This window comes from Hevea brasiliensis, chromosome 14 (genome assembly GCF_030052815.1).
Source record: "Hevea brasiliensis isolate MT/VB/25A 57/8 chromosome 14, ASM3005281v1, whole genome shotgun sequence".
NCBI classification, from domain to species: Eukaryota; Viridiplantae; Streptophyta; class Magnoliopsida; order Malpighiales; family Euphorbiaceae; genus Hevea; species Hevea brasiliensis.
Window position 1 is genome coordinate 82677004 of NC_079506.1, and position 26738 is coordinate 82703741.

At 31.2% G+C, this 26738-nt stretch overlaps 1 protein-coding gene and 1 non-coding gene across 2 annotated transcripts; one reads left to right on the plus strand and one right to left on the minus strand.

Moving 5' to 3' along the window:
* The first annotated feature begins 8162 nt into the window (after positions 1–8162).
* Positions 8163–10576, plus strand: LOC131172542 (WAT1-related protein At1g68170-like). The gene is made up of 7 exons (XM_058133525.1): positions 8163–8471; positions 8844–8906; positions 9039–9155; positions 9247–9502; positions 9593–9751; positions 9932–10083; positions 10320–10576. The coding sequence occupies exons 1-7, from the start codon at positions 8269–8271 to the stop codon at positions 10522–10524; spliced, it is 1155 nt and encodes a 384-aa protein (XP_057989508.1). The 5' UTR covers positions 8163–8268; the 3' UTR covers positions 10525–10576.
* A 2472-nt stretch (positions 10577–13048) lies between these two features.
* LOC131173604 (small nucleolar RNA R71) lies at positions 13049–13155 on the minus strand. Its single transcript, XR_009143917.1, has one exon. It is a non-coding gene; the product is annotated as a small nucleolar RNA R71 (small nucleolar RNA).
* Positions 13156–26738: the final 13583 nt, after the last annotated feature.

Genomic DNA, 26738 nt, shown 5'->3' on the forward strand with positions numbered 1-26738 from the left:
AGCCCAAAAGTCGAAATGGGCTAAAATCTACCCGAGCTAAAAACGGACAATCCGCTCGATGGATTTCGGCGTTCATGGTGTCTATGGAAAGCTCTCGCCGAGTAGATGGTTTTGGACACAAGACCCGTCCAATCGGACCGGATCGGATTTGGATGGCCGAGGAAGGGCCTTGTATGCCACAAGCGCGGCGGCTCACATTCCACACGCGTACCGGGCTACTGAGGCGGCCATGCAGGGAGGAGGACGGGAGGCGCTGGCGTGGCGCAGGGAGGGGAGGAGAGAGAAGAGAGAGAGAAGGGGAGAGCGTCGCGGCGGAGGAAGAGGAAGAAAAGAGAAGAGACTGGTCCGATTCGACCGGTCCGATCCGTCCGGTTCGATTCGGCCGGTTCGATTCAAATACAAAATTTTGAATTTTTATCGCCTCGGACCAAAACGAGGTCCAAAATTCGAAAAAATTCCCGAAAACTCAGAAAAATACGTAGACTCCAAATATATTTTTAGTTTTGCCACGTGGTCTTTAAATTAATTTTTAAAAATCATCAAAGTTTATATTTTCGGAAAATCGAACCCATTTTTTAAAATCCGAAAAATCTCAAAAAAATTTCTAAAATTCAAATAAAATTAAAATACCAAAAATACTCATAAATAATAAAATTTGGGGTGTTACATAGACTGTGATTACTTTTATTTTAGAATTGAGGACATAAGAAGGCCATGGCCCCCTCACATTTTTTTTAAAAGAAATTAAATATATTTTAACTCGATTCGAAAATAATAATATTCATAATAAAATAAAAAATAATAATGATAATCAATTTATAGAATTTAAATATTATTATGCTAAAAAAGTTTCAGAAGTGAACAACATAATAATGATTATATATCACAAAATGTGAATATCTAGTTAGAATACTGTAAAAATATGGATATAGAAAGAAAATAAAAAAAGAAAATGGAAAATGATTGGGAAAAAAAAGATAAAGCCTCTGATTTTCTTATATTTTATTTTATATTCTAATGTTTTTATAACAAATTTTTTCATTTAACATTAAGTGATATGTTGAATATATGGAGTAAATCTGCTAAACTAGAAGTAGCATATTCCTTCTTTGTTAAGGATTTTATTATTATTATTGTTATTTGAAATTAATAAAATATATAATTTATAAGAAGAAAAATTATATTAATTATTATTTAATAAAAACATAATTTATAAATTTTTATTAATTATAATAATTATATAACTATTTAAATTTTGATCCCTCAATCTGTAATATCCTGCGTTCATCCCTGTTATATATATATATATATATATATATATATATTAGGTTCTTGCTTAATACTAGCTGGGATCCATAAACAAATTCCAAATTTATCTTGATATACACTTTATGGACGTGCTTTCCAAGAATGAGTCCTCTAATTTTTTTTTGTTTTAATTTTGACGTGTGATTTATTTTGTATTAATTCTTTTAGAAAGAATTTTTTTTTCCCTGATGATCTATCGATTCAAATTAAATTCTAAAGTTCTCTCTTAAAGTTAAAGGCAATGACTCTATTTCCATAAGGAGTTCTATACATGCACGACATGATAGCAACAATTCACATTCCTCATTTATCATTTGACCTTTTTCCCTTTTTTTTTTTTATGTATTAATGCAACTTTCCAGGCTTGGAGTTACTGTTACATAAAATTCGGTGTCGTTTACAGGAGAAAGAGATAACGACACTCGATAAGATATAGTTTTCAAAGTACTTAACATTATCTAATTATTTTTCTTTTTTAATGGAAAACAATTCTTCCACAAATGTTGGCTTTGTTGCATAAGTCTCAAATTTGGATTTTGCTGGATTGGGTAGAGATCCTGGAAATTTATAGAAAGTAAAGCTTTATTGTTTATTTTCCTTTTTTATACAAAAGCTGAATGAGACATAAAAGTTGTTATGAAAATCATTTTATAAGTATCAGTATTTAAAATTTTAAATGATTATATATTTAATTAAAATATTTATAAATAATTGATAATCAATTATTGTATTTAATAAAAAATAACTTATAAAAGCATATTTACTATGGAGATAACTAAAAAGATATTAAATAAAATTTATGATAAAATTTTAAAAATTAAATATAAATAATGTATTAAAATAGTTAGTCAACTAACTTATAAGAATAAGGCTTATAAATATCAAAATGAAAAGTTATGCTCCCCAACATATTTTTTTTAACTTATAACATCAATTTTCAAATCTAAAAATTATTATAAATAGATAAATTAGCATATGTTTAGAGTTTATACACTAGTTTGACAAATTTATAAATTAATACAAATACTTTCATAATCTAATATAAATTATATAATAAAAGATATCTTTTTCTAAAAAAAAATTATATGAGAAAAGATTCGTCAGTGCAGGTCAAACATATCACAAATTTCTTTAAGATATTATAATAAAATTTACATATAATTTATCAAGAAAAATGACTAATAGGACTCGAACTCTCAATATTATATTATATTGATTAATTAAAAAATTTAAATTTAAGACCATATGTTTTTTAAGAAAAAGATGCAAGGACGGGGTAAAATTAATTCAATTAGTGCTATATTTTATTATATTACTAGTTACTTAACATTTATATAAACTTTAATTCATTGTAGTGGGTTACAAGTTGGATAGCACCAGCCTCACTATAATAATATTTCAAAGGCTTGTTTAAATTGTTATAAGCGTAATTTACAGTAGTTAATTTAATTAATTAACTTTGTCAGAAACGATGTTCTAGTGGAAGGAGGAGAAAAATAGGGAAGTAATATAATGGACAAGATGAATTATCATGAAAGGAATATATGGATCAATTAAAAGTGCTACCATAATTTTCTTCTGGTGGAGAACTTTGTTCTGTTACTTAATTATTTACATCTCAAAAAGATATAAAAAAATTACTAATTAATTTTAACTTTAATAAAAATATTTTAAACTTATTTATCATAAATATATTAAATTAATATAAAGAAATATGACATTATTAAAGTTATTCAGAAATATATATATATATATATATATATATATATATATATATAGATAGATAGGAAGTTATTCTCTAGAGTTTGCCACATGTCTAATACGCAGCAGAATTTGACATATGGCATTTTCTTATTATAAATTATTTAATAATCATTCCATTAATACTATAATAAATAATCATAATTATAAGGTAACTTGCAATATATATATATATATATATATATATATATATATATATATATATATATATATATATATATATAATTATTTCTATTATAAAATTTTTATTAAAAAGTTTGAGAGGTAAAAGTAATAAAAATATAATTTAAAATAATTAATTAAAAATTTTAAATATTACATTATTTTTGTATATTAAAATTAAAAAAATATATAAATTAAAATTATTGATAATCACGTGCATAACGAAGGCAATTCTCTAGTGATTTATAAGTTGCTTTGAGTTAGACAGATTCGAATTGATTAATTAATATATCCAATTAGATTTTATTACCTTTAATTACACATTTATGATTAGATTATAATTAAAAAAATAGAGATTATAACATGTATTACTTTTAATTGATCATACTAAACTCATATTATCTTTCTGATAAAAAAATAAATAAATCATATAGGCAACATATTTGATAAATAGTTAGAATGCTAATAATTGCCCCATTTTTATAAAATTTTTGAACTCGGTACAAATATTGTGGAGAAAATGCACTGAGTCTAACTCTAATTCAAAAATTAACTAAAAGGAAAGGAATTTGTCTAAGTATTATATACATCACAAATATTTTTTCCCAAATCAATGTGGGACATTAAATGTTTTCATAAGCAATTTTTAAAAAAAAATCATAATTAACCATAGAATTAATTAAATTTCTATACAAGCATAGAATTAAATTTAATTCTAATGTACAAGCCATAGAATTAAGTTTTTGAAGTTTGGTAGTGCAGCACTTTGCAACGGAAAGGACTAAAAGATGACCACATACATCATTTTCCATTTCTTTCTTTTACACTTTCCGTCCTCCTCTTTGGAAAAAAGTTTACATATTCGTTCTTCCATTCCCTTTACTCAACTATTAATAATGACTTAATAATATGTATTATATAATTTTTGAAATTGCATGACTTTACTTTTACCAATTCTTTACAGATTATGGATTGTCAAATTACAATGCAATTTGTACACTTCGAGTATAAAATGTTTATATGGCTATTTTTATTTATTCATTTATTTTGAAGTTATTTTGAATTAATCAATAATAGGTGCAGGAATTCAGAAAAATATGTACAATTGTATGATTATATTGTTCAATTTTGGTTAGTTTTTATAATTTGATTCTATAGAAAAACAGTTTTATATATATATATATAAAAAAAAAAAGTTTAGTGGGTACAGTTGGATGTTCCGTGTAAGAAAGAACAAGTGAATATATATATATAGCAATGGAAAGTCAAGTCAAATTAGTGTAGGCTATTTTTGTAGAGGTAAACCTAAATTAAACATATAATTAAATTTTGGTGATAAATTTCACATGCTAGTAAAAAGAACTAGTGAGACCTGCAGAGCCAAATCAAAAAACGAAGAGACTAATTAAATTCTAAATGGGTCACTATATGCATTGTGAGTGATGATTAACTTATATATTTAAGTCCGAGCTGGTAACAAGTTAAGTTTTTACGAGTATTCGACCTAATCGAATTCTAATATAATAAATTTAGGTAGCATATAATTAGATTTGGAACATGTTTGAATTCACATGTTGAGTATTTGTTGTTACCTGAACTCTTTTACATGTATACTTAATTAAATATAAATATATATTTATAAATTTTTATATATTTTATTCTAAATAAAATAGAATTTAAATATTTTATGAAATTATTAAATTGTTAAAATATAATTATTAATAAAAAAATAACTTTTTATGTAGATTATTAATTAAAATATATAAAATTAAATAGATTTGAATATTTTTCAGATAATCGGGTTTGGATACGTAATTGAAATAAATTTTAATTGGATTTGAAATGGGTTTGAGTTTTGAAAATATTAATCGAGTTCGAGTGTGATGATTTTCATAAATACCCAATCCGTTGTCATCCCATAATCTAGTTGTATTTTTTTTATAAGACAAAATTTATTAAAAGAATTGGCAATAAAATCAAAATTACAAAATCAAGAAGTGAAACAAGACTAAGACAATCAGAGAACAAGGAACCAATACACAATAAGGCACCAACGAGCTAAATCCACCAAAAGACAAAACACAAAACTTTCAAAACAAGCCACAAGATATCAAAGGGATCCCTAAAGCAGACACTAAGCTAACAAGAATAAACAAATCTATAAATAACAAAATCTTCTTGACACAACTGCGTAACAGCAGAGCTCTGAAAAAGGCGGATAATCAACAAACCAAGAAAAACCACGTAGAATGCTAGAGTGGCCAAAGAAGTGACAATAGCAAATTCAATCAACAACTTGAGAATTCAACGAAAACAGCACAAGAAAGCCTGCAAGACCATAACCAATAGAAGCTAAAAAAAAAACCTACGAAATAGCCAAAACCAAAGAAACCTCTTTAGGCAAATTAACAAACAGTTGGCCTCCAAGAATAAAACTACACTGTGGAAAAATCTAAAGCCAAGATTCTAACTCAGAAAGCCAACAAATTGACGCCTCCCACTACCATATATGTTAGAATTAGCAATAAAATTTTTGTATCGTTATTAATTTTACCATTATAAAGTTAATATTCAGCAGTAATATAAACAGTTGTTATTAATAAAAAAAATAAAAAATATAACAGTAATTATTATTATTATTGACATATTTTTTTAGCAATAATTGTTGTTATCAATAACTATTATTTTGTAGTAACATTTCAAATTTGGCCTCTGTAAGAGTAGAGAGTTAATGGTTAAAGGTTCAATCAAAGTCGAATCAGGTTTAACCAATATATTATTAAATAAATATTATAAAATTAATAATAATATCATATTATAATTAATACTTTTGTATATTTTATAAATAAGTGTTAAAATGAATTTAGTTAAATTTTAACACGCAAATATTTTTTTAAAAAAAATTTTTAAATAATAATATTTAATTGTTTATAGTATAGAAATACTTAAGATTAAAATTTTTATAATAATAAATTTATTCATATATCAATGAAAAATAAATTTTAATGTATTAAAATTATATATAGTATAACAAATAGAATAATTTTTTACATACTTTTTACTATGTAAAAAATAATAAAATAAAAAATAATTTAATAATACAAGTTAATATATTAATGAAATAAATTATTAATATAAGTTTTTTAAAAGAATTAATTATTATAAGTTGAAAGCAAGTGAAATTAAAATTTTTTTATTTTTTGAAATAATTATAAGTTAATAGTTATTCATTATTTTATACTAGTATAATATAATTTAAATTAATAAAAGAAATAATTTAATATATGTGAATTAATAAATGTAATCTTATAACTTTATAACTATTTTACAATTATTTTATAACCTTATAAAAAAAAAAAAAAAGCTTTTGTCTCCGTACTGGGCTTCCCAATCTATACGTATATGAGTTATTGTTAATGACTTGCAAAGTTATCTTGCAGGTCACTTGGTAATTGGATTGCAAACGACTTCATGAAATCTTTGATTCAAACCATGGCAGCGTACCTGCAGTCATAATTTTGTAGTAATAATATAAAATAATTTATATATTATTACCAAATTTAATATTTTTTTAGTGATAAAAAAAACAATAATTGCAAATATTGAAAAAGAAAAACACAATTGTGAAAACGTCTCCACGAAAGCCAATAATTAGAACCTCAACACAAGCTTCAAAACTAGGTTTCATTAGGCTCTTTAAGAGCACATGCTCATTCTTTCACAATGAGATGGAGTCCACATTTCATAATTCATGAGATAATTAAATTCTTGTGAGTATATGATACACTAAAACTAGTACATCAAGGACATCTTATAATTTCCCCATCAAAATACCCTACCAACTAAAGATAGCTTAGTAATAGCAAAATTAAAGCCGAAGCATAAAACCATGCTTCCCTAGATGGAAAAGCCCAAAAGAACAAATTTTTATTTAGTGTAGTTGTTATATATATAACGATTTAACTACAATCATTAATTATTGTGAAACTCACGTGAAATTCACCGCAATCAATGATTACAATGAAATCGTTGTACATTTCATTGTATAATTTTTTTCAAACAAACACTAAAAAAATCTAAAAAGCTCCACCAACCAAAAAACACTCTAATCCCAGCTCAATTAAAGTCCTTAATGGGTGCCATCTCCTCATGAATTTGTTTATGGAAGAATATTTGTACCACTTCTTCGTCAAGAACTGAACACGTCAAGCTCAAATCCTTACCAATAGCAAGTGTTTTACGGGCTTCTTCTTTGTCATTAAAGGGAAGAAAGGTGAATAAAGCATTTTTAAAATAGATGGATAGAGTTAAATAATAATTTTCTTTTTTAATATATTTAAATAAATTTATTTTTTTTAATTTATAAAGAAGAGAAAAAGAAGGTTGAATTTGAAATCTTACATAAATTGAAAGGTATATATTTACAATCTGTCTGAACTTTTGAATGCAAGTAAATTTGAATTTTAACATTGGGTCAAGTATGAGAATATGGCCTAAAGAAAATTGAATTCCAACGTTAATCAGAAATTCGAAACATAATTATACATGAATCTATATGTTAATTTTCAACAGCAACAGACGTTAAGTATTAGTCAACAAATATAGGAAAGGGGGATAGGAACCAAATTCCAATTTTTTTTTCATTTCCTATTTTCTATTAATGAGACGCATGATACGGAAGAACAGTCGCCTTTGAACTCGAATCTACGTGACTGTATAGAGCGCTAGCTCCCACTCACAGCAACCATGCATGACCAAAGCATGTCCCAGAAAAGAAAACAAAATTGACTTTCCATTAAATCACAGCCCTTGAATCCATAGAATGTCAGATAATAATAGAAAACCTTGTTTTAAAAGTACCAGTCTTCCCACTTATAAATATCAGCATCCAGAGCAAAGCAAAAGAAACAAGGTATAGATAGCAAGCGATCAAGAAGGGTAGCAGTCGCTTGTGAAAAAAGAGGTAGGAGTATCTTCATCTTCTTGTTACTTTTTCGACGGGGGATTATTGATTGATATAATCTTTGATTATATAAGATGAAGTTCTTGATGGAGATTTGTAAGTTGGTGGATGGGTTGAAGCCAGTGTTGGTAATGGCGTTGGTTCAAGTGGCATATGCTGGTGCTAATGTGCTCTACAAATTAGCAGTCAGTGATGGAATGAGCTTGAGGATCATTGTTGCCTACAGATACATTTTTGCCACAGCTTTCATGATTCCTCTTGCTCTCTACTTTGAGAAGTAATTAACTAAACCATTTTTTTATTATCTCTCATTTATTTTTTCTCTTTTCTCTTTTTTTTTTTTTTCCCTTGTCTTTTCTTTTCCTTATTAATTCAAATTTTCCATTTGTTCATCATATTTTGCATGCAAGTTGGAACAATATGAGAAAGCTTGTTGCCATTGAAGTTAATAAACATTCAACTCAAGAGAAGGAGGGAGCTCATTGAAACTAGTAGTTTTTGTAAAAGTAAAGTTCTTTTGGCCAGTAGGCAAGAGATTAGTAACCAGCTGGAAACCAGGATATGAAGAAGAAATGAATAAAAAATAAGTGGTACTGATTCTTTACAGCTTATTTTGGATGCTAAACTTGTTCTTGATTGGGTTTCACAGAGATAATAGGCCTAAACTGACGTGGACAGTACTCTTTCAAGCATTTCTTTGCGGGTTATTTGGGTAAGTTTCTGCTGCCAAACTCGTTTTCCTTAATTATAGTATTATCAACACTTGTTAGTAAGCTTGTATATGCAACCTTCGTTTTCTTAGATATTGCATTTGCTTGATGTATCATACAATATTTAATTGCAGGGGATCATTTTCTCAAAATTTGTACGTTGAAAGTTTAGCCTTGACGTCTTGCACATTTGCCACTGCCATGTTTAATCTTGTACCAGCTGTTACCTTCATCTTAGCCATCTCTTTTGGGTATTAATAACTTAATAATTCTTATTTCTTTTCCTTTAATTAGTCATCAATTAATTACGTTATTGATCAACATCTTGGGGATTTCGATCAGGTTGGAGAAAGTGGGACTAAAAACTCTAGCAGGAAAGGCAAAAGTGTTAGGGACAGTAATGGGGATTGGAGGAGCCATGCTGCTTACCTTCTACAGAGGACCAGAAATTAACGTCTGGAAAACACACATTAATCTTCTGAAACGTTATCAGTCCCATGAAAGCCACTTGGGTTCATCATCTCATGGCAATCGTGCCTTGGGTAGTTTATTATCTTTGGGCAACTGCTTCTCTTATGCCTCATGGTTAATCATTCAGGTGATTTTACATATAAATGTTAATTAACATTAATGGTTTTTAAAGTTTATGATGGCCTTAATTTTATGTTAGTTATATCTTTGGTCTCAGGCTACGATGAGTGCAAGATATCCATATCCCTACTCAAGCACAGCTTTGATGTCATTGATGGCATCAATCCAAGCTACTATTTATGCCATTTGCATGGAGAAAAATTGGAGTGCATGGAAGTTAGGTTGGAATATAAGATTGCTCACAGCAGCATATGCGGTAAATTCAAAATTTTTTTTAACATATATATATATATATATAATTCGAGATTTTATAATTTTAAAGACAATTTTTATAATTTATTATTTTTAATTTAAATAATGAAATTAAATAGATCTTCTTGGCATGTTAAATATGAATTTGAAACAAGTTTAATAATGTTTTTGGTTCAAATTGTAGGGAATGGTTGTCGCTGGCTTGATGATTACTCTTGTAATATGGTGTGTACGTAAGAGGGGTCCACTATTTGTGTCCATTTTTAACCCTCTAATGCTCGTATGTACTGCCTTCGCTGGTTCTCTACTCCTTAATGAAAGTCTACATGTCGGGAGGTATATATCTTTTATTTTTTAAATAATTGTTATTAACTTTAAAATTTAATAATTTTAGGGACGACACTAATATTGCTAATTAAAGTATATTAATTTTTTATAAAATAATAAAATTAATTGAAAATTTATAGTTTCATAGGGAATTAAAATAATTTATTAATTTCTATATTATTATAAAATGTTTATGTGCCTAATTAATTATCGAATTACTAACAATTTAATATTAAATATTGCAGCATATTAGGAGCAGCATTGATAGTGTTTGGTTTATATGCGGTATTGTGGGGCAAGAACATGGAGATGAAGAAAATGCCTAAACTTGTTCCATTGAGAACCTTCCAAGAAGCAGAAAAATCAGAAAAGATTGAGGTGGTTGTTTCTTCTCAGGAATATGATAATGGCAACAGTGACTCCAAAGTTGAAAATTGCAATAAGGCATGAAGGGTGATGATTTATTAGAAAAAGGAGCAAAATAAAATGTTAAAAAAGAAGGTAGGGCAATAAAAAAAAAAAAAAGCAATTAACAAAGATAAATGGAAATAGCAAAGTCTTCTCGTATTCCAATTTCCAATTGCCAACAAGTTTACTGATGCATGCATTTTTAGATCATCATTTAGGAGTAATTTTTGCACATAATTTACCCTTATTCATAGCTATTATTTTAGATATTAGTATATATTTAGTCAATTTTACAATTTTCACATTTCTTAGTTTAATTTTTGGAATTTATTTGTTTTGTAGGTTAAATCTGGAGAAATTTGATGTATTTTGATCAGAGTAGCCATTTGGAGGAGATTAAAATCGAATTGCAAAAATTTTGAAGTTGAAAAAAAAAAAAAAAAATGGCCAGAGCGAAACAACCCGCAAAGACAACCGAATTAGCTCATGTCGCGAGTTGTGTCGATCGTCGATATTCACGCCGAGAGCGACACAACCCGCGACACAATAACCGGCTTATGTCGTTTTTACTGGAAAATTTTTGACGTGGCATTTCCGTTACTCCAGCCTTTTTACCTCACTTTCTCTGGATCCTTCCCCCTTTTACCCATTCTAGAACAGTCCCCTTGCCTATATAAAGTGCCCTTTATCACTTTCTTTCCATATAGAGAGCAAGGGAGGCATTTTTAGGAAGATAGAAAGAGGGAAAGGGAGGAGCATCTTCTGCATCTTTTTCCAGCAGCTGCAGATCACGTTTTCTGCACTTTTGTGCAGCAGAATCTGCTGCAAATTTGCTGGGTTTTTCTACCCCTTTTAGCTTACATTTCCATTATTTCTTCATTTCTTCATTTGGGTTTGTCTTTAAACAATGATTTGTGAGTAGTTTATTGAGATTCTAGAGATGGGTTTGTAAATATTGATTTGTTTTGTGGTTTTGAACTGATTTAGCCATTTAAATGAAGATTGTTATATTTTGATTTATTGCTTGTGTGCTTATTTCCTTGCTTGATGAATGGGCCCTCATTAAGTTAAGTTTTAATCCTTAATAGATGGACTGAAAAGTGAATATTGGGGATGGATAATCTTGCAATAAACTTTATTTTCTTGGTGTTAGAAATAAGCTAAGAAGATTAAGGGGAACTTTCCAAAAATCAATTAGAGCATTAATTGGGTTTTTGTTAGATTTGAAATACCGTGAAAACATGGTTTGATTTAATGAAAACCAATTTTGAGATGCTTGAAAAAGGTTTCAAAAATTTAAGAATTGATTTCCCTCAAAATTGCAATTCTCATGTGTTTGGCTAAATTAGGGAAAAATCACATGCAAACAATATTGAAAATCCAATCTCTAGAATCAATTTATTTTTCATTGAAATTAGATATAAATTCTCCAAACCTCATAAATAGCAATTTCAATTTAAATCCAATTTAAATTTAATTCCAATTTAAATCCAATATCTAGAATTACTTTATTTTTTTAGATTTAATTCTTCTTAATTTCATAAATAGAAATTTCAAATTAATTTTTGGTAATCTAGTTTAATTAATTTTAGTTAATTGATTGATCTAGTTTTAATTCCTCAAATACCAATTTTAATTCCAAATTTCATTTTACATCTTTAATTTTTGTCTTAATTTTAATTTTTAGATTTTATTTTTAATATCTTTTAATTTTTGTCATTCTAATTAGCTTATACTTTTATTTCCAATTTAAGCACAATTCCCTGTGGGATCGATATCAATTTTTAAAACTATACTACTGTGACCCGTGCACTTGCGGACACACCGTATCAAGTTTTTGGCGCCGTTGCCGGGGAATTGTTTGTTTTTAAGTTGGATTTTAATTGTTTTAAGCTAATTAGAATTTTTATTTTATTTTATTTTCACTATTGTTCCTTTTGTTTTTCAGGTACTTTTCTTGTTTATGAGACGATCGAAAAGCACAAGTGATACTGAATTGTTGTTCAACCCAGAAATTGAAAAATTCTGTCGAGCCAACAAAAAGGAGTACAAGAGAAGAAAAGAAGCAGAAAAAGAAGAACAACAAATATTTGAGCAAGAGGAGACAATAGAAAATATGGAGAATCAAAATAGAGCTATTGGTGGAGACAATGGAGGAAACGAGCAAAACGGTCAAAATGCTGTTGTTAATCAAAATGATCCTCAAAGAAGATCCATGTTAGACTATGCTTTTCCTAGATGTACTGATGTGAGAGATAACAGACCTATTATTGGAGCTAATCAATTTGAATTAAAAACTGGTCTTATTCAAATGGTTCAGAATTCACAATTTGGAGGTAGCCCACTTGAAAATCCTCATTCTCATTTGAAGAAATTTTTGATGATATGTGGTACACAAAGACAACCTGGAGTTTCTGATGAAGTTATTCGGCTCACCTTATTTCCATTCTCTCTTCGGGATTCAGCATTGGAGTGGTATGATTCACTTCCACAAGCTATTATAGCTACTTGGGAGCAGCTATCTCAAGCTTTTCTATCTCAATTTTTCCCACCTGGGAAAACCACTCATTTGAGGAATTTGATGGTAGCTTTTAAACCAAGAGATGATGAAACTTTGTATGAATCTTGGATGAGATTTAAGGAGCTTGAAAGGCAATGTCCTCATCATGAAATACCGAAATGGATGATTGTTCAAAATTTCTACACCAGAGTTACTCCAGCCATAAGAAACACAATTGATTCACAAGCAGGAGGAGATTTCATGAGAATGACAAGTGAAGAATGCTATGATCTATTAGAGAAGATTGCTCATAATACCCATTTATGGGGAAATCCTAGAGCACTTGAGCCAAAGAAAGCTGGGATCTATGAACTAGACTCAGTTAGCTACATGAATGCAAGATTTGATCAGTTGACTCAGCTTCTTAGTGATTTTTGCACAAAGGCAACAAACTCTACTCCTACAACTATGCAACAAGTTGCCTTCACAGATGGAACTCAAAGTTGTGGAGTTGATTACTCTTCTTATGGTGATGATTATTTGCAAGAACAAGCTGCTTATGCAGGAGGTTATCAACAAAAACCTATGGGAAATTCTTATTCTAATGTGAACAACTCAACATGGAGACCACAAGCAACTTTTGCTCAACAAGGCCAAAGCTCAAATTATGCTCATAACCAGCAGTTTATGCAGCAAAATAGGCCTCAATTTCAGCCTCAATTTCAGCCCACAAGGCAGCCACCACCTGGATATCAAGCAAGAGCACAACAATCCCTTCCACCTCATGAACCGAAGCCATCCTTGGAGAACATGATGGAGAAATTTTTTGCTGAACAAAGCAAGATGAATAGCAAATTGGAGGAAGAAATGCAACACATGAGACAAACCATGGATCAATTACAAGTCCACAACCGCATGTTGGAGACTCAATTGGCGCAACAAGCAAGCTCATCAGGAAGCAATTCCTATGGGAAACTACCTAGCCAACCACAAAACCCTCATGAGCAATGTAAGGTTGTAACCTTGAGAAGTGGTAAAAAAGTTGGTCAAGAGAGTGAAAACAAGAGAGAAGAAAAAGAGAGCACAAAAGAAGAAAATTCAGTTGAGAACAAGAAAAATGAAAAAGAAGAAGAAAGCAAAAGTGAGCAAGATGAGGGAGAGAAACCATACATCCCACCTGAACCTTACAAACCCACCCTTCCCTACCCTCAAAGATTCATCAAGCATAAACTAGACAAACAATTTGGCAAATTCCTTGAAGTGCTAAAGAAGTTGTATATCAATGTGCCATTCACTGAGGCACTATCCCAAATGCCAAGTTATGCCAAGTTTTTGAAGGAGATTCTTTCCAACAAGAGAAGGCTAGAAGATTATGACACCATCAACTTGGGAGAGCAATGCAGTGCTATAATCCAGAAGAAGTTACCTCCCAAACTCAAAGATCCGGGTGTGTTTTCCATTCCTTGTCATATTGGTGATAATTGTGTGGCAAATGCCTTATGTGACCTTGGAGCTAGTGTCAGCCTAATGCCTCTTTCAATATATGAGAAGTTGAATATGGGAAAGTTGAAGCCCACAAACATGTATCTTTCATTGGCTGACCGTTCAATTAAGTATCCAGAAGGCATTCTTGAAAATGTGCCTATCAAGGTTGGGAAATTCTACATTCCGGTGGACTTTGTCATTTTAGATATGGAAGAAGACACAAAAGTTCCTATCTTATTGGGAAGACCCTTTTGGCAACAAATTGGTGCATTAATTGATGTGAAGGGTGAGAAATTGACACTTAGAGTGGGAGATGATCAAATGATATTCAACATCAATCCAGCCATGAAAAGGAAACATGAAGAAGTTGAGTCTTGTTTGCGGGTAGACATTATTGATGAGATTGTTCAAGAGCATTTCAGAAAAAGCTACCCACAAGACCCACTTGAAAATTGCTTAGTCCATGGTGGGAGCATTGATGATGATAATCACAACATGGCTATTTTTGCGCAATACTTGGAAAGCTCTCCACCACATCCTGAAGCCACAATTTTTCAACTTGAAGGAGTGCAAAATTTGGAGATCAAACCACCATCATTAAAGGTAGAGGATGCCCCAAAGGTAGATCTTAAACCTCTTCCTTCCAACCTCAGGTATGCTTTTCTTGGATCCAATGAAACATATCCTGTTATAATTAATGCATGTTTGACTAATATTGAGATTGACAAATTGTTGAGAGTTTTGAGAGAATATAGAAGAGTTTTGGGTTATGCAATTGATGATATAAAGGGAATTAGTCCAACAGTTTGTATGCATAGGATTTTTCTTGAGCCAAATAGTAAACCTTCCATTGAACACCAAAGAAGATTGAATCCTACAATGAAGGATGTTGTGAAAAAGGAAATCCTAAAATTACTAGCTGCTGGAATTATTTACCCCATTTCTGACAGTGAGTGGGTTAGTCCTGTGCATGTTGTACCCAAAAAAGGTGGGGTGACAGTTGTTAAAAATGAGAATAATGAATTGATACCCACTAGAACTGTTACAGGTTGGAGAATGTGCATAGACTATAGGAAGTTGAACAATGCCACAAGAAAAGACCATTTTCCCCTTCCTTTTATGGATCAAATGTTAGAGAGATTAGCCAAGCATTCTTTCTTTTGTTACTTAGATGGATATTCTGGTTTCTTTCAAATTCCAATCCATCCTGATGACCAAGAAAAAACTACCTTTACCTGTCCCTATGGCACCTTTGCCTATCGAAGGATGCCATTCGGATTGTGTAATGCGCCTGGCACATTTCAAAGATGCATGATGGCCATTTTTTCTGATTTTATTGAAGAAATTATGGAGGTCTTCATGGATGATTTTTCAGTATATGGCACTAATTTTGATTCATGCTTGACTAATTTGTCTAAGATTTTGCAGAGATGTGCTGATAATGATCTGGTGTTGAATTGGGAGAAATGCCACTTTATGGTCCAAGAGGGGATCGTTTTAGGGCATTTGATCTCAAATAGGGGAATTGAAGTGGATAGAGCTAAAATAGAAATTATTGAAAAAATGCCCCCTCCAACCACTGTCAAAGGAGTGAGGAGTTTTCTTGGACATGCCGGGTTTTACCGGCGATTTATTCAGGATTTTTCTAAACTTGCTAAACCCTTAACAAATCTTTTGAATCATGATGTTAAATTTGATTTTAATCAAGATTGTATGGTTGCTTTTTGCAGGTTGAAGACGGCCTTAACAACAGCTCCTATCATGCAACCCCCAGATTGGACTTTGCCATTTGAAATCATGTGTGATGCAAGCGAGTTTATTGTTGAGCCGCCCTGGCCAGCGAAAAGATAGAAAACCTTATGCCATTTACTATGCAAGCCGAACCCTTGATGAAGCCCAAGTCAATTACGCCACAACTGAAAAGGAGTTCCTTGCGGTAGTATTTGCACTCAATAAATTTCGTTCTTATTTGGTCAACTCAAAGGTAATTGTTTTCACTGATCATGCAGCAATAAAGTATTTAATGAGCAAGAAAGAAGCTAAATCTAGGTTGATTAGATGGATATTGTTACTTCAAGAATTTGATTTGGAAATAAGAGATAAAAAGGGTGTTGAGAATGTGGTGGCTGATCACCTTTCTAGGATGAAAACTGAAAATAAAGATGATGAAATTGTGCCAATTGATGAGTTTTTCATGAATGAGCAGTTGTATGTGTTGAATTCTGCACTTCCATGGTTTGCTGATATTGTGAATTTCTTGTCTTGTGGTGTCTTGCCACCTGATTTATCTTGGCAGCAAAAGAAAAGATTCTTGCATGATGTTAAATTTTATTCTTGGGAAGAACCTCTTTTGTTTAGAAGATGCAATGATGGAATAATTAGAAGATGTATACCAGAGGAAGAAATGCATGATGTTATTTACCATTGTCATTCTTCTGAATATGGTGGTCATTTTAGTGTCTCAAAAACTGTTGAAAAAGTCTTGACATCAGGTTTCTATTGGCCTAATATGTTTAAACATGTGAGAGACTTTGTAAGCAAGTGTGATAGGTGCCAAAGAGTAGGCAACATTTCCAAGAGAGATGAGATGCCCCAACAGTCCATATTAGAAGTTGAATTGTTTGATGTATGGGGAATTGATTTCATGGGGCCATTTCCATCTTCTTATGGGAATAAATATATCTTGGTAGGGGTGGACTATGTATCTAAATGGGTAGAAGCTATTGCTACACCTACCAATGATGCAAAAGTTGTGGTGAAATTTCTGAAAAAATTTGTTTTGACCAGGTTTGGTGCCCCACGTGCCATAATCAGTGATGGTGGTAGCCATTTTTGCAACCACCAATTTGAAAAATTGATGAGAAAATATGGGGTAAAGCATAGGATTGCCACACCATATCACCCTCAAACAAATGGCCAAGTAGAAATCACAAATAGAGAAATCAAGCAAATCTTGGAGAAAACTGTCAATAAGTCCAGAAAAGATTGGTCCCTTAAATTAGATGACACTCTTTGGGCATATAGAACAGCATTTAAAACCCCCATAGGAACTACACCTTATAGGTTAGTTTTTGGGAAATCATGCCATTTGCCCGTAGAATTAGAACATAAAGCTTATTGGGCCATAAGAGCAATCAATTTTGATTTACAAGCTGCTGGACACAAAAGACTTTTGCAACTTGATGAGTTAGAAGAATTGAGACTTGATGCTTATGAAAATGCTAAGATCTATAAAGAGAGAACAAAAAAATGGCATGATAAGCATATCAAGAAAAAGGACTTTAAAGAAGGAGATTTGGTTCTCTTATTCAATTCAAGGTTGAAATTTTTTCCAGGAAAATTAAAATCAAGGTGGTCAGGTCCATTCAAAATTGTGAAAGTTTTACCTCATGGTGCTGTGGAAATTTTTGGTGAAAAATCTGGTAATTTCAAGGTAAATGGACAAAGGTTGAGGCATTATTTAGCTGGTGAGCCAATTGAGAAAATAGCAACTTGCTATCTTTCTCATTCTCCATGAAATTTTGAGTAAGTATGGTCAAGCTAAAGACCTAAACTTAGCATTTTTGTGCATAACTCCCAATTTTTCTTTCATTTGTTTTAAGATTTTTTTTTATATACTCCTTATTCAGAGTTTAACATTGTTCTAATTTCCTTGTGCAGATGGGATATAATGCATTGCAAGCAAATGAGCATAAAAAAAAAAAAAAAAAAAAAAACATTTCATGTCTTTATTTTAGTTGCTTAATTCATTAGTGTTTTTAACTTGTTTAGTTAATATTCTGCTTGTGTTGTTTTTCCTTTACTTGAACCATTTACTTATTCAGTTTTTTTTAGTTCCTCATAAAATACATTTTTCTTTTATGTCTTTAGTACATTGCTCACTTGCTTTGATATGCTCCTTCGGAATTTACACTTGATGGCTATATTTTTGAGCTTAACTTCTCTATTCCAAATTTTTGAGTTTAATTGATTTAATGGATTCCATTGCACTGTTTCTTTTGCAATGAGTGCAGCAGCTGTCCAAATTTTATCTAATTAAATTGGCTGCACTTCAATGAGGTAACAATTCTCATCTCAAATTTGTGTCATCAACACAAGTTGTGCTCTCGCTTATGCAACATGGTAATAATTCTTTATGCACATATCAGCTACCCATTTTCTGCACATATAGCCAAATTATCCCATTCCTTGCACTCTTTTAACATTGAGGACAATGTTCATTCTGAGTATGGGGGAGAGGGTAAATTTTTTGCAAAAATTATTTTTCCTTTTTCATTTGCATATAGTGACACACTCATTACTTCATACTTGTACATATTCACATATATACACTGCATATAGCTTCATATATACTTAGTACTTAGTTGCATATAGGTTGACTATACATTTATACACTCATGCATTTCATTCATTCATTCACAATTTTTGGATTTTTAAACCAGTCTTTGAATTCCATAAGCCACTTATTCAAAAAATCCAACTTGCCTTTAGATGGTTAGTGGAATGAAAGTTCCAGCTGGGTACAAAGTCTTAAGCATTATTCTTTCTCTTACTTAATAGCTGAAAATTAATACATTCATCTAGGTATGCAGATTCTGATTAGTTATTTTGAGTTTTGAGTGTCTGGATAAGCCTTTAAGAAAGAAAATGGTCATTGTCGTCTCACCATTCCTAGAACAAGCATCTTAGATCTTTCAAAGCGAAATTTTTAACTTGCATTTGATAAGAATATGATTTAGGCATTCCTTCATATTTTAAACCTCACATTTAGCCTTAACCTACCTTAATTTCATTTTAACCCTTGCAAACCCCCTTGAACCTTAATTCCCTAATTTCTTTGGAACCCAAATCATTTACCTAGCCATTAAACCTAAACACTACCACCTATTATGAGAATAGTATTGTAGCAATTAAGTGCATAAAAAAATATATAAAAAATATTTTAAAAAAAAACTTGGAGGATTGAAACATCTTGAAAAATGCTAGAGTAATTGTGAAAAGTTGATTAAAAAAAAGTCAGAAAAATATTCCAAAGGTAATTTTGGGTGTGACGTGAAATAGGGACACATACAAAATAAAAAAATATATTATAAAAGTAGTCCCTTTATTGTGTTAGCACTTAAGATTCATTGTGAATTTCTTTCCTCTTGATAAAAAAAAATTAGTATTATAAAAAATAAAAAAAATAAAAAAAATATTTGAAAAAAAAAAAAAAAAAAAAGGATGCACTTTGAGTTTCATGATTAATATTATTCTCATATTTTGTTTACCTCATTCCCTTTCTTTGTTAACCACAATCTTACCCTATTAGACCCCATTACAACCCTTAAAAAGACCTAATGATTCTTTGAAAAATGCTTGTTACATTAGTAGAGTTAGATCTTTTATGCTTGCATATGGGTTTGGCAATATAATCTTCCATACATTACTCACCATCTATTTGAGACACATTGGCTATCTATTTCATTTATGTTTGTTTTGGCACAATTGACTCTTGTAGTTGGTTGGTATTTGTTGCTTGGGTTGATTGGTTAATTCTTAGCTATTCTGTAATAGTTGAGAGTGCTTGCTTCATTCTTTGTGCTTTTGCTGGTGGGAATTTGGAATGTTGGTGGCTAGAGGTAAGTTGGTAGTTTGGATTAGTGAATTTTTGAGTTTTCAAAGACTGATTATATTCCCTTCCAAATGAGTTTTAATGAAATTTTGCTTGAGGACAAGCAAGAGTTTGAGTATGGGGGAATTTGATGCATGCATTTTAGATCATCATTTAGGAGTAATTTTTGCACATAATTTACCCTTATTCATAGCTATTATTTTAGATATTAGTATATATTTAGTCAATTTTACAATTTTCACATTTCTTAGTTTAATTTTTGGAATTTATTTGTTTTGTAGGTTAAATCTGGAGAAATTTGATTTATTTTGATCGAGTAGCCATTTGGAGGAGATTAAAATCGAATTGCAAAAATTTTGAAGTTGAAAAAAAAAAAAAATGGCCGAGAGCGACACAACTGCCGCAAGACAACCGAATTAGCTCATGTCGCGAGTTGTGTCGATCGTCGATATTCACGCCGAGCGACACAACCCGCGCGACACAACCGACTCGCTTATGTCGCTTTTTCTTGGAAAATTTTTGACGTGGCATTTCCGTTACTCCAGCCTTTTACCTCACTTTCTCTGGATCCTTCCCTTTTACCCATTCTAGAACAAATCCCTTGCCTATATAAAGTGCCCTTTATCACTTTCTTTCCATATAGAGAGCAAGGGAGGCATTTTTAGGAAGATAGAAAGAGGGAAAGGGAGGAGCATCTTCTGCATCTTTTTCCAGCAGCTGCAGATCACGTTTTCTGCACTTTTGTGCAGCAGAATCTGCTGCAAATTTGCTGGGTTTTTCTACCCCTTTTAGCTTACATTTCCATTATTTCTTCATTTCTTCATTTGGGTTTGTCTTTAAACAATGATTTGTGAGTAGTTTATTGAGATTCTAGAGATGGGTTTGTAAATATTGATTTGTTTTGTGGTTTTGAACTGATTTAGCCATTTAAATAAAGATTGTTATATTTTGATTTATTGCTTGTGTGCTTATTTCCTTGCTTGATGAATGGGCCCTCATTAAGTTAAGTTTTAATCCTTAATAGATGGACTGAAAAGTGAATATTGGGGATGGATAATCTTGCAATAAACTTTATTTTCTTGGTGTTAGAAATAAGCTAAGAAGATTAATGGGAACTTTCCAAAAATCAATTAGAGCATTAATTGGGATTTTGTTAGATTTGAAATACCGTGAAAACAGGGTTTGATTTAATGAAAACCAATTTTGAGATGCTTGAAAAAGGTTTCAAAAATTTAAGAATTGATTTCCCTCAAAATTGCAATTCTCATGTGTTTGGCTAAATTAGGGAAAAATCACATGCAAACAATATTGAAAATCCAATCTCTAGAATCAATTTATTTTTCATTGAAATTAGATATAAATTCTCCAAACCTCATAAATAGCAATTTCAATTTAAATCCAATTTAAATTTAATTCCAATTTAAATCCAATATCTAGAATTACTTTATTTTTTTTTTAGATTTAATTCTTCTTAATTTCATAAAGAGAAATTTCAAATTAATTTTTGGTAATCTAGTTTAATTAATTTTAGTTAATTGATTGATCTAGTTTTAATTCCTCAAATACCAATTTTAATTCCAAATTTCATTTTACATCTTTAATTTTTGTCTTAATTTTAATTTTTAGATTTTATTTTTAATATCTTTTAATTTTTGTCATTCTAATTAGCTTATACTTTTATTTCCAATTTAAGCACAATTCCCTGTAGGATCGATATCAATTTTTAAAACTATACTACTGTGACCCGTGCACTTGCGGACACACCGTATCATTTACTTGTTGACATAGTAGGGGATTGAGGAACAGGGATAAAAATTTAGATTTGTCAAATAAATAATATATTTTTAATTATTAGATTGTATATTATTTATGACTCAGTTGGTTTATTGTTATTATTATTTATTAATTAATGATAAGCAACTAGTTTGATTAATTTTTGTGTTTTATGAGATTTTTTTTTTATAATTTATTTATTTATTACTTTGAATTGGCAATGAGCTATTTATATACAAAGATATAGGTAATTTAAAAGTCAATTCTTTGTAGAAAAAAATAAATATTAAATTCCACCATGTAGTGCTGTTAATCATATGTTAGAGGAATAAATTATATAATGATGAACTTTATTTTGGACTCTTGTTTATCAACATCTGACCTTGACCCCAATTTGCCTAGTGTTGTTGTCTCCTTTTGCAGGAATATGAGGATGTGCTACCCGAGGAGATGCCGGCTGGACTACCACCTATTCGTGGGATTGAGCACCAGATTGATTTTGTACCTGGAGCAGTTATTCTCAACCGTCCAGCCTATAGAACTAACCCTGAAGAAACCAAAGAATTACAAAGGCAAGTTGAAGAATTGCTAGCTAAGGGTTATGTGAGAGAAAGTATGAGCCTTTGTGTTGTACCTGTCCTTTTGGTACCAAAGAAACATGGCACATGGCGCATGTGTGTGGATTGTAGGGCGGTCAACAAAATCACTGTAAAATATCGCTACCCTATACCTAGATTGGATGATATGTTGGATGAACTTTGTGGTGCTTGTGTTTTTACCAAAATTGACTTGAAAAGCGAATATCATCAAATTCGCATGAAAGTAGGTGATGAATGGAAGACTGCATTTAAAACAAAGTATGGACTATATGAGTGGTTAGTGATGCCTTTTGGACTAACTAATGCTCCTAGCATTTTTATGAGATAGATGAATCATGTGTTGCGTGCTTTTATTGGAAAATTTATTGTTGTTTATTTTGATGATATATTGGTTTACAGTAGAGATATGAATGAACATACGCATCATTTAAGAGCTATATTCGTTGTGCTAAGAAAGGAAAAATTATATGCTAACTTGAAGAAATGTTCATTTTGCATAGAAAAGGATGTCTTTTTAGGATTTGTCATTAGTGCTAATAGTGTTGAAGTTGATGATGAAAAAATTAGAGCTATTAAAGACTGGCCCATTCCAAAGTCTGCATCTAAAGTAAGTAGTTTCCATGGGCTAGCTAGTTTCTATAGAAGATTTATTAAGAATTTCAGTACCATTGCAGCACCATTGAATGATCTTGTAAAAAAAAATGTTAATTTTGTTTGGGAACAGAAACAAGATGATGCTTTTCACAAAATTAAAGACATGTTATGTTCCGCTCCTGTGTTGGCTTTACCTAATTTTTCTAAGACTTTTGAGAATGAGTGTAACGCATCAAGAATAGGTATTGGAGCCGTTTTAATGCATGATAAGAGACCAATAGCATACTTTAGTGAGAAGCTTAATGAAGCAGCTTTGAACTATTCTACATATGACAAGGAGTTGTATGCATTGGTACGTGCCTTGGAAACGTGGTAACATTACCTTTAGCCAAAGCAATTTGTCATCCACATAGATCATGAGTTATTAAAGCATATCAAGGGGAAAAAAAAGTTGAGTAGGCGTCATGCAAAATAGGTTGAGTTCCTTGAGACCTTCCCATATGTGATTCAATACAAACATGGGAAAGAAAATGTGGTTGCTGATGCCTTATCTTGAAGGTATAACCTTCTTTTCCTTCTTGATGCAAAGTTATTGGGATTCGAATATGTAAAAGAATTATATGCTAAAGATGATGACTTTGCTAGAGTGTATGCAGCTTGTGAAAAGAATACTTTTGAGAAGTTTTATAGGCATGATGGATATTTGTTTAGAGAAAATAGATTGTATGTGCCTAAGAGTTCCATGCGTGAATTGCTTGTGAATGAGTCTCATGCTGGTGGATTAATGGGTCATTTTGGTGTTGCCAAAACTTTAGATGTGTTAAAGAAACATTTTTATTGGCCGAATATGAAAAGAGATATTGAAAGAGTATGTGTTAGGTGTGTTGTGTGTGCTAAGGCTAAATCTAGAGTTTTGCCACAAGGTTTGTATACACCTTTTCCTACCCCTAGTGATCCTTGGGTTCATTTGTCTATGGATTTTGTGTTAGGTTTATCTATGTCTAAACAAGGCCATGATTCAATTTTTGTTGTTGTTGATAGGTTTTCAAAAATGGCTCATTTTATTCCATGCCATAAAACTGATGATGCTACAAATGTTGCAAATTTATTCTTTAGAGATATTGTTAGGTTGCATGGCAAACCTAGGAGTTTAGTTAGTGATAGGGATGTTAAATTCCTTAGTCATTTTTGGAAGGTTTTGTGGGGAAAATTGGGCACCAAGTTGTTATTTTCCACCACTAGTCACCCACAAACCGATGGTCAAACTAAAGTAGTAAATAGGACACTAACTACTCTTTTCCGTGCTGTGGTTAAGCAAAATTTGAAGTCATGGAAAGATTGCATTCCACTTGTTGAATTTGCATACAATAGAAATGTGCATTCTTCTACTAGCTATTCTCCATTTGAAATTGTGTATGGTTTCAATCCTTTAACTCCTTTGGATCTTTTACTTTTGTCTGTGAACGAGCTTGCTAGTTTAGATGGAAAAAGAAAAGCAGAATTAGTGAAGAAAATCCATGAACAAGCCAAGCTTCAAATTGAAGAGAAAAATGAAAAATATGCTAGTCAAGCCAACAAAGGAAGGAAAAAAGTTACATTTCAACCTGGAGATTGGGTATGGGTTCACTTGCGCAAAGAGAGGTTTCCCTCTCGAAGGAAATCAAAATTACAACCAAGATGTGATGGACCTTTCCAAGTGCTGACCAAAATTAATGATAATGCCTACAAAATAAACCTGCCCGGTGAGTATAATTTCAGTGCCACCTTTAATGTTGCTGATTTATCTCCTTATGTTGATGCAGGAACAGATTCGAGGATGAATCCTTTTGAAGCGGAGGGGAACGATGAGAATTAAGATACATCCACGCCAAAGGATTTCATCCAAGGTCCAATTACTAGAGCTAGAGCTAAATCACTTCAGAATTTAATTTGTGAGATCTTAAGGAGCAAGGATCATAAGCTGGAATGGTATGAAGAAAATTATAAAGGATTAAATTTGGTGAAGATTAAGCTTGAAAGTGATCAGGTATCATGTGGAGCATTAGGTTACATGGAATAACCTGTGGACATCCATACACCAGATCCAACCCATGCTGCTGGCACCTTTTTGAAGGAATATTCCTTGCTATTATAACTACCTCTCTTTTGGACTTAAATGCCCTTATTGCTGCTGTATTAAGTTTGCTTTTTGTTTGGACGTTTTAGTCTTTTGATAGATTAATTTCTGTTTGGACTTAAAGCTCCTTGCAGCTGATACTAAAGTAGGGATATTATTATCTTTAGCTTTGGGGCCAAGAGGCTATAAATACAAGTGTAATGAGAGAGGTGGAGGATACACTTTGAATATAAATAAAAGATTGTTTCTACTCTATTAGTGAGTAAATTGACTGTTGTCTTTGTTCTTGTGCAGCTCATCAACTTGCTGAGATTTCTATCTTGCAAGGTTTAATGTGCATAATATTCTTGGTTTATTCATTCTCCATATGAATTAGGTCAAGATCTTATTTCTGATATTTTCTTTGAATTACACGAATCGATTGTCTTTGGTTCAAAGAATCAAATTCATACATCTTGATTTGGTGCTTTTCATATTGTTCCTTTAATTCTTGAATGTGGGTTTTCAAGTTACTAATTACTTGAGGGTTCACATCAGTTTAATGATGCGTCCCACATTGGTTCTGCAGGGAGGCATTGGGTGTTATATATATGGGTTTGCAAACCTCCTATTGTGAGCTAGCTTTTGAGGCAAAGTTAGGCAAATTCATATCATTTGGTATCAGAGCCTCACTCTATATGGGTCGATGGGCCATGTACAAAGGTTTCCTAACGTTATTCGGGAGAAGTCGGGGTGAACGAGTCATGACCCCGGTTGCTTCACGAGGACGTTCAGTCTAAAGGGGTCGGGAATGATGCGTCCCACATTGGTTCTACAGGGAGGTCTTGGGTGTTATATATATGGGTTTATAAACCTCCCCTTGTGAGTTAACTTTTGAAGCGAAGGTAGGCAAGTTCATATCATTCATCTATACTTTTCGCACTACCATAAAATTTAAGACAGTTATAAAACCTATTATCATATATGCTTAAAGCATGTTTGTAAGTCAATGATAATGATTTGAAAATTGTTACATCTGTCTCTATTATCATAGCATAAAGTATTAATTTGATAACATTTTTGCAATGGACAAAAACATTACCTTAAATAAGTGTAAATCATTTTTATTATAACAATTTTAATAGTGATTTTATTAAATTTTTTATATAGTAATTTATTAATTAATTTGTAATGATTTTAAATTATTATAAAACTTTTGCCGACAATAATTTTATAACTGTTCGTAAAGTAGTCTGGAGACCTAAAATTTAATAATAAGATATTTTTAAATGTTATCAATCTTCCATTATTTTTAATGCGATCTCCAGGATAATGTTTCCCACTACATGAGGTTCTTCTCCCATTAATTTTCTATCATTAATTCTAGGCCTTTTAAGGGAAGCATCATTGTACGTAACATCAATCTTGGGATTACTTTTATTGGACAATTTATTATTAGGATTCTCAAATCTTTAATTACTTAATTAGAATTAATTAATTTAATTATGTGTGGAGAAACAATATGTAATGACAATGAGAAGTGGGTTTCCACCTCGAATTCAAGAATGTCTCTGTCTCTCCCTCAAATCTTGACGA

What these genes read in the sequence shown, in the direction of transcription:
- LOC131172542 (XM_058133525.1), top strand. Translation starts at nt 8,269, where the DNA reads ATGAAGTTCTTGATGGAGATTTGTAAGTTGGTGGATGGGTTGAAGCCA. An exon ending in TGCTCACAGCAGCATATGCG is followed by an intron (nt 9,752 to 9,931) that starts GTAAATTCAAAA and finishes TTCAAATTGTAG; the next exon opens with GGAATGGTTGTCGCTGGCTT. An exon ending in GAAAGTCTACATGTCGGGAG is followed by an intron (nt 10,084 to 10,319) that starts GTATATATCTTT and finishes TAAATATTGCAG; the next exon opens with CATATTAGGAGCAGCATTGA.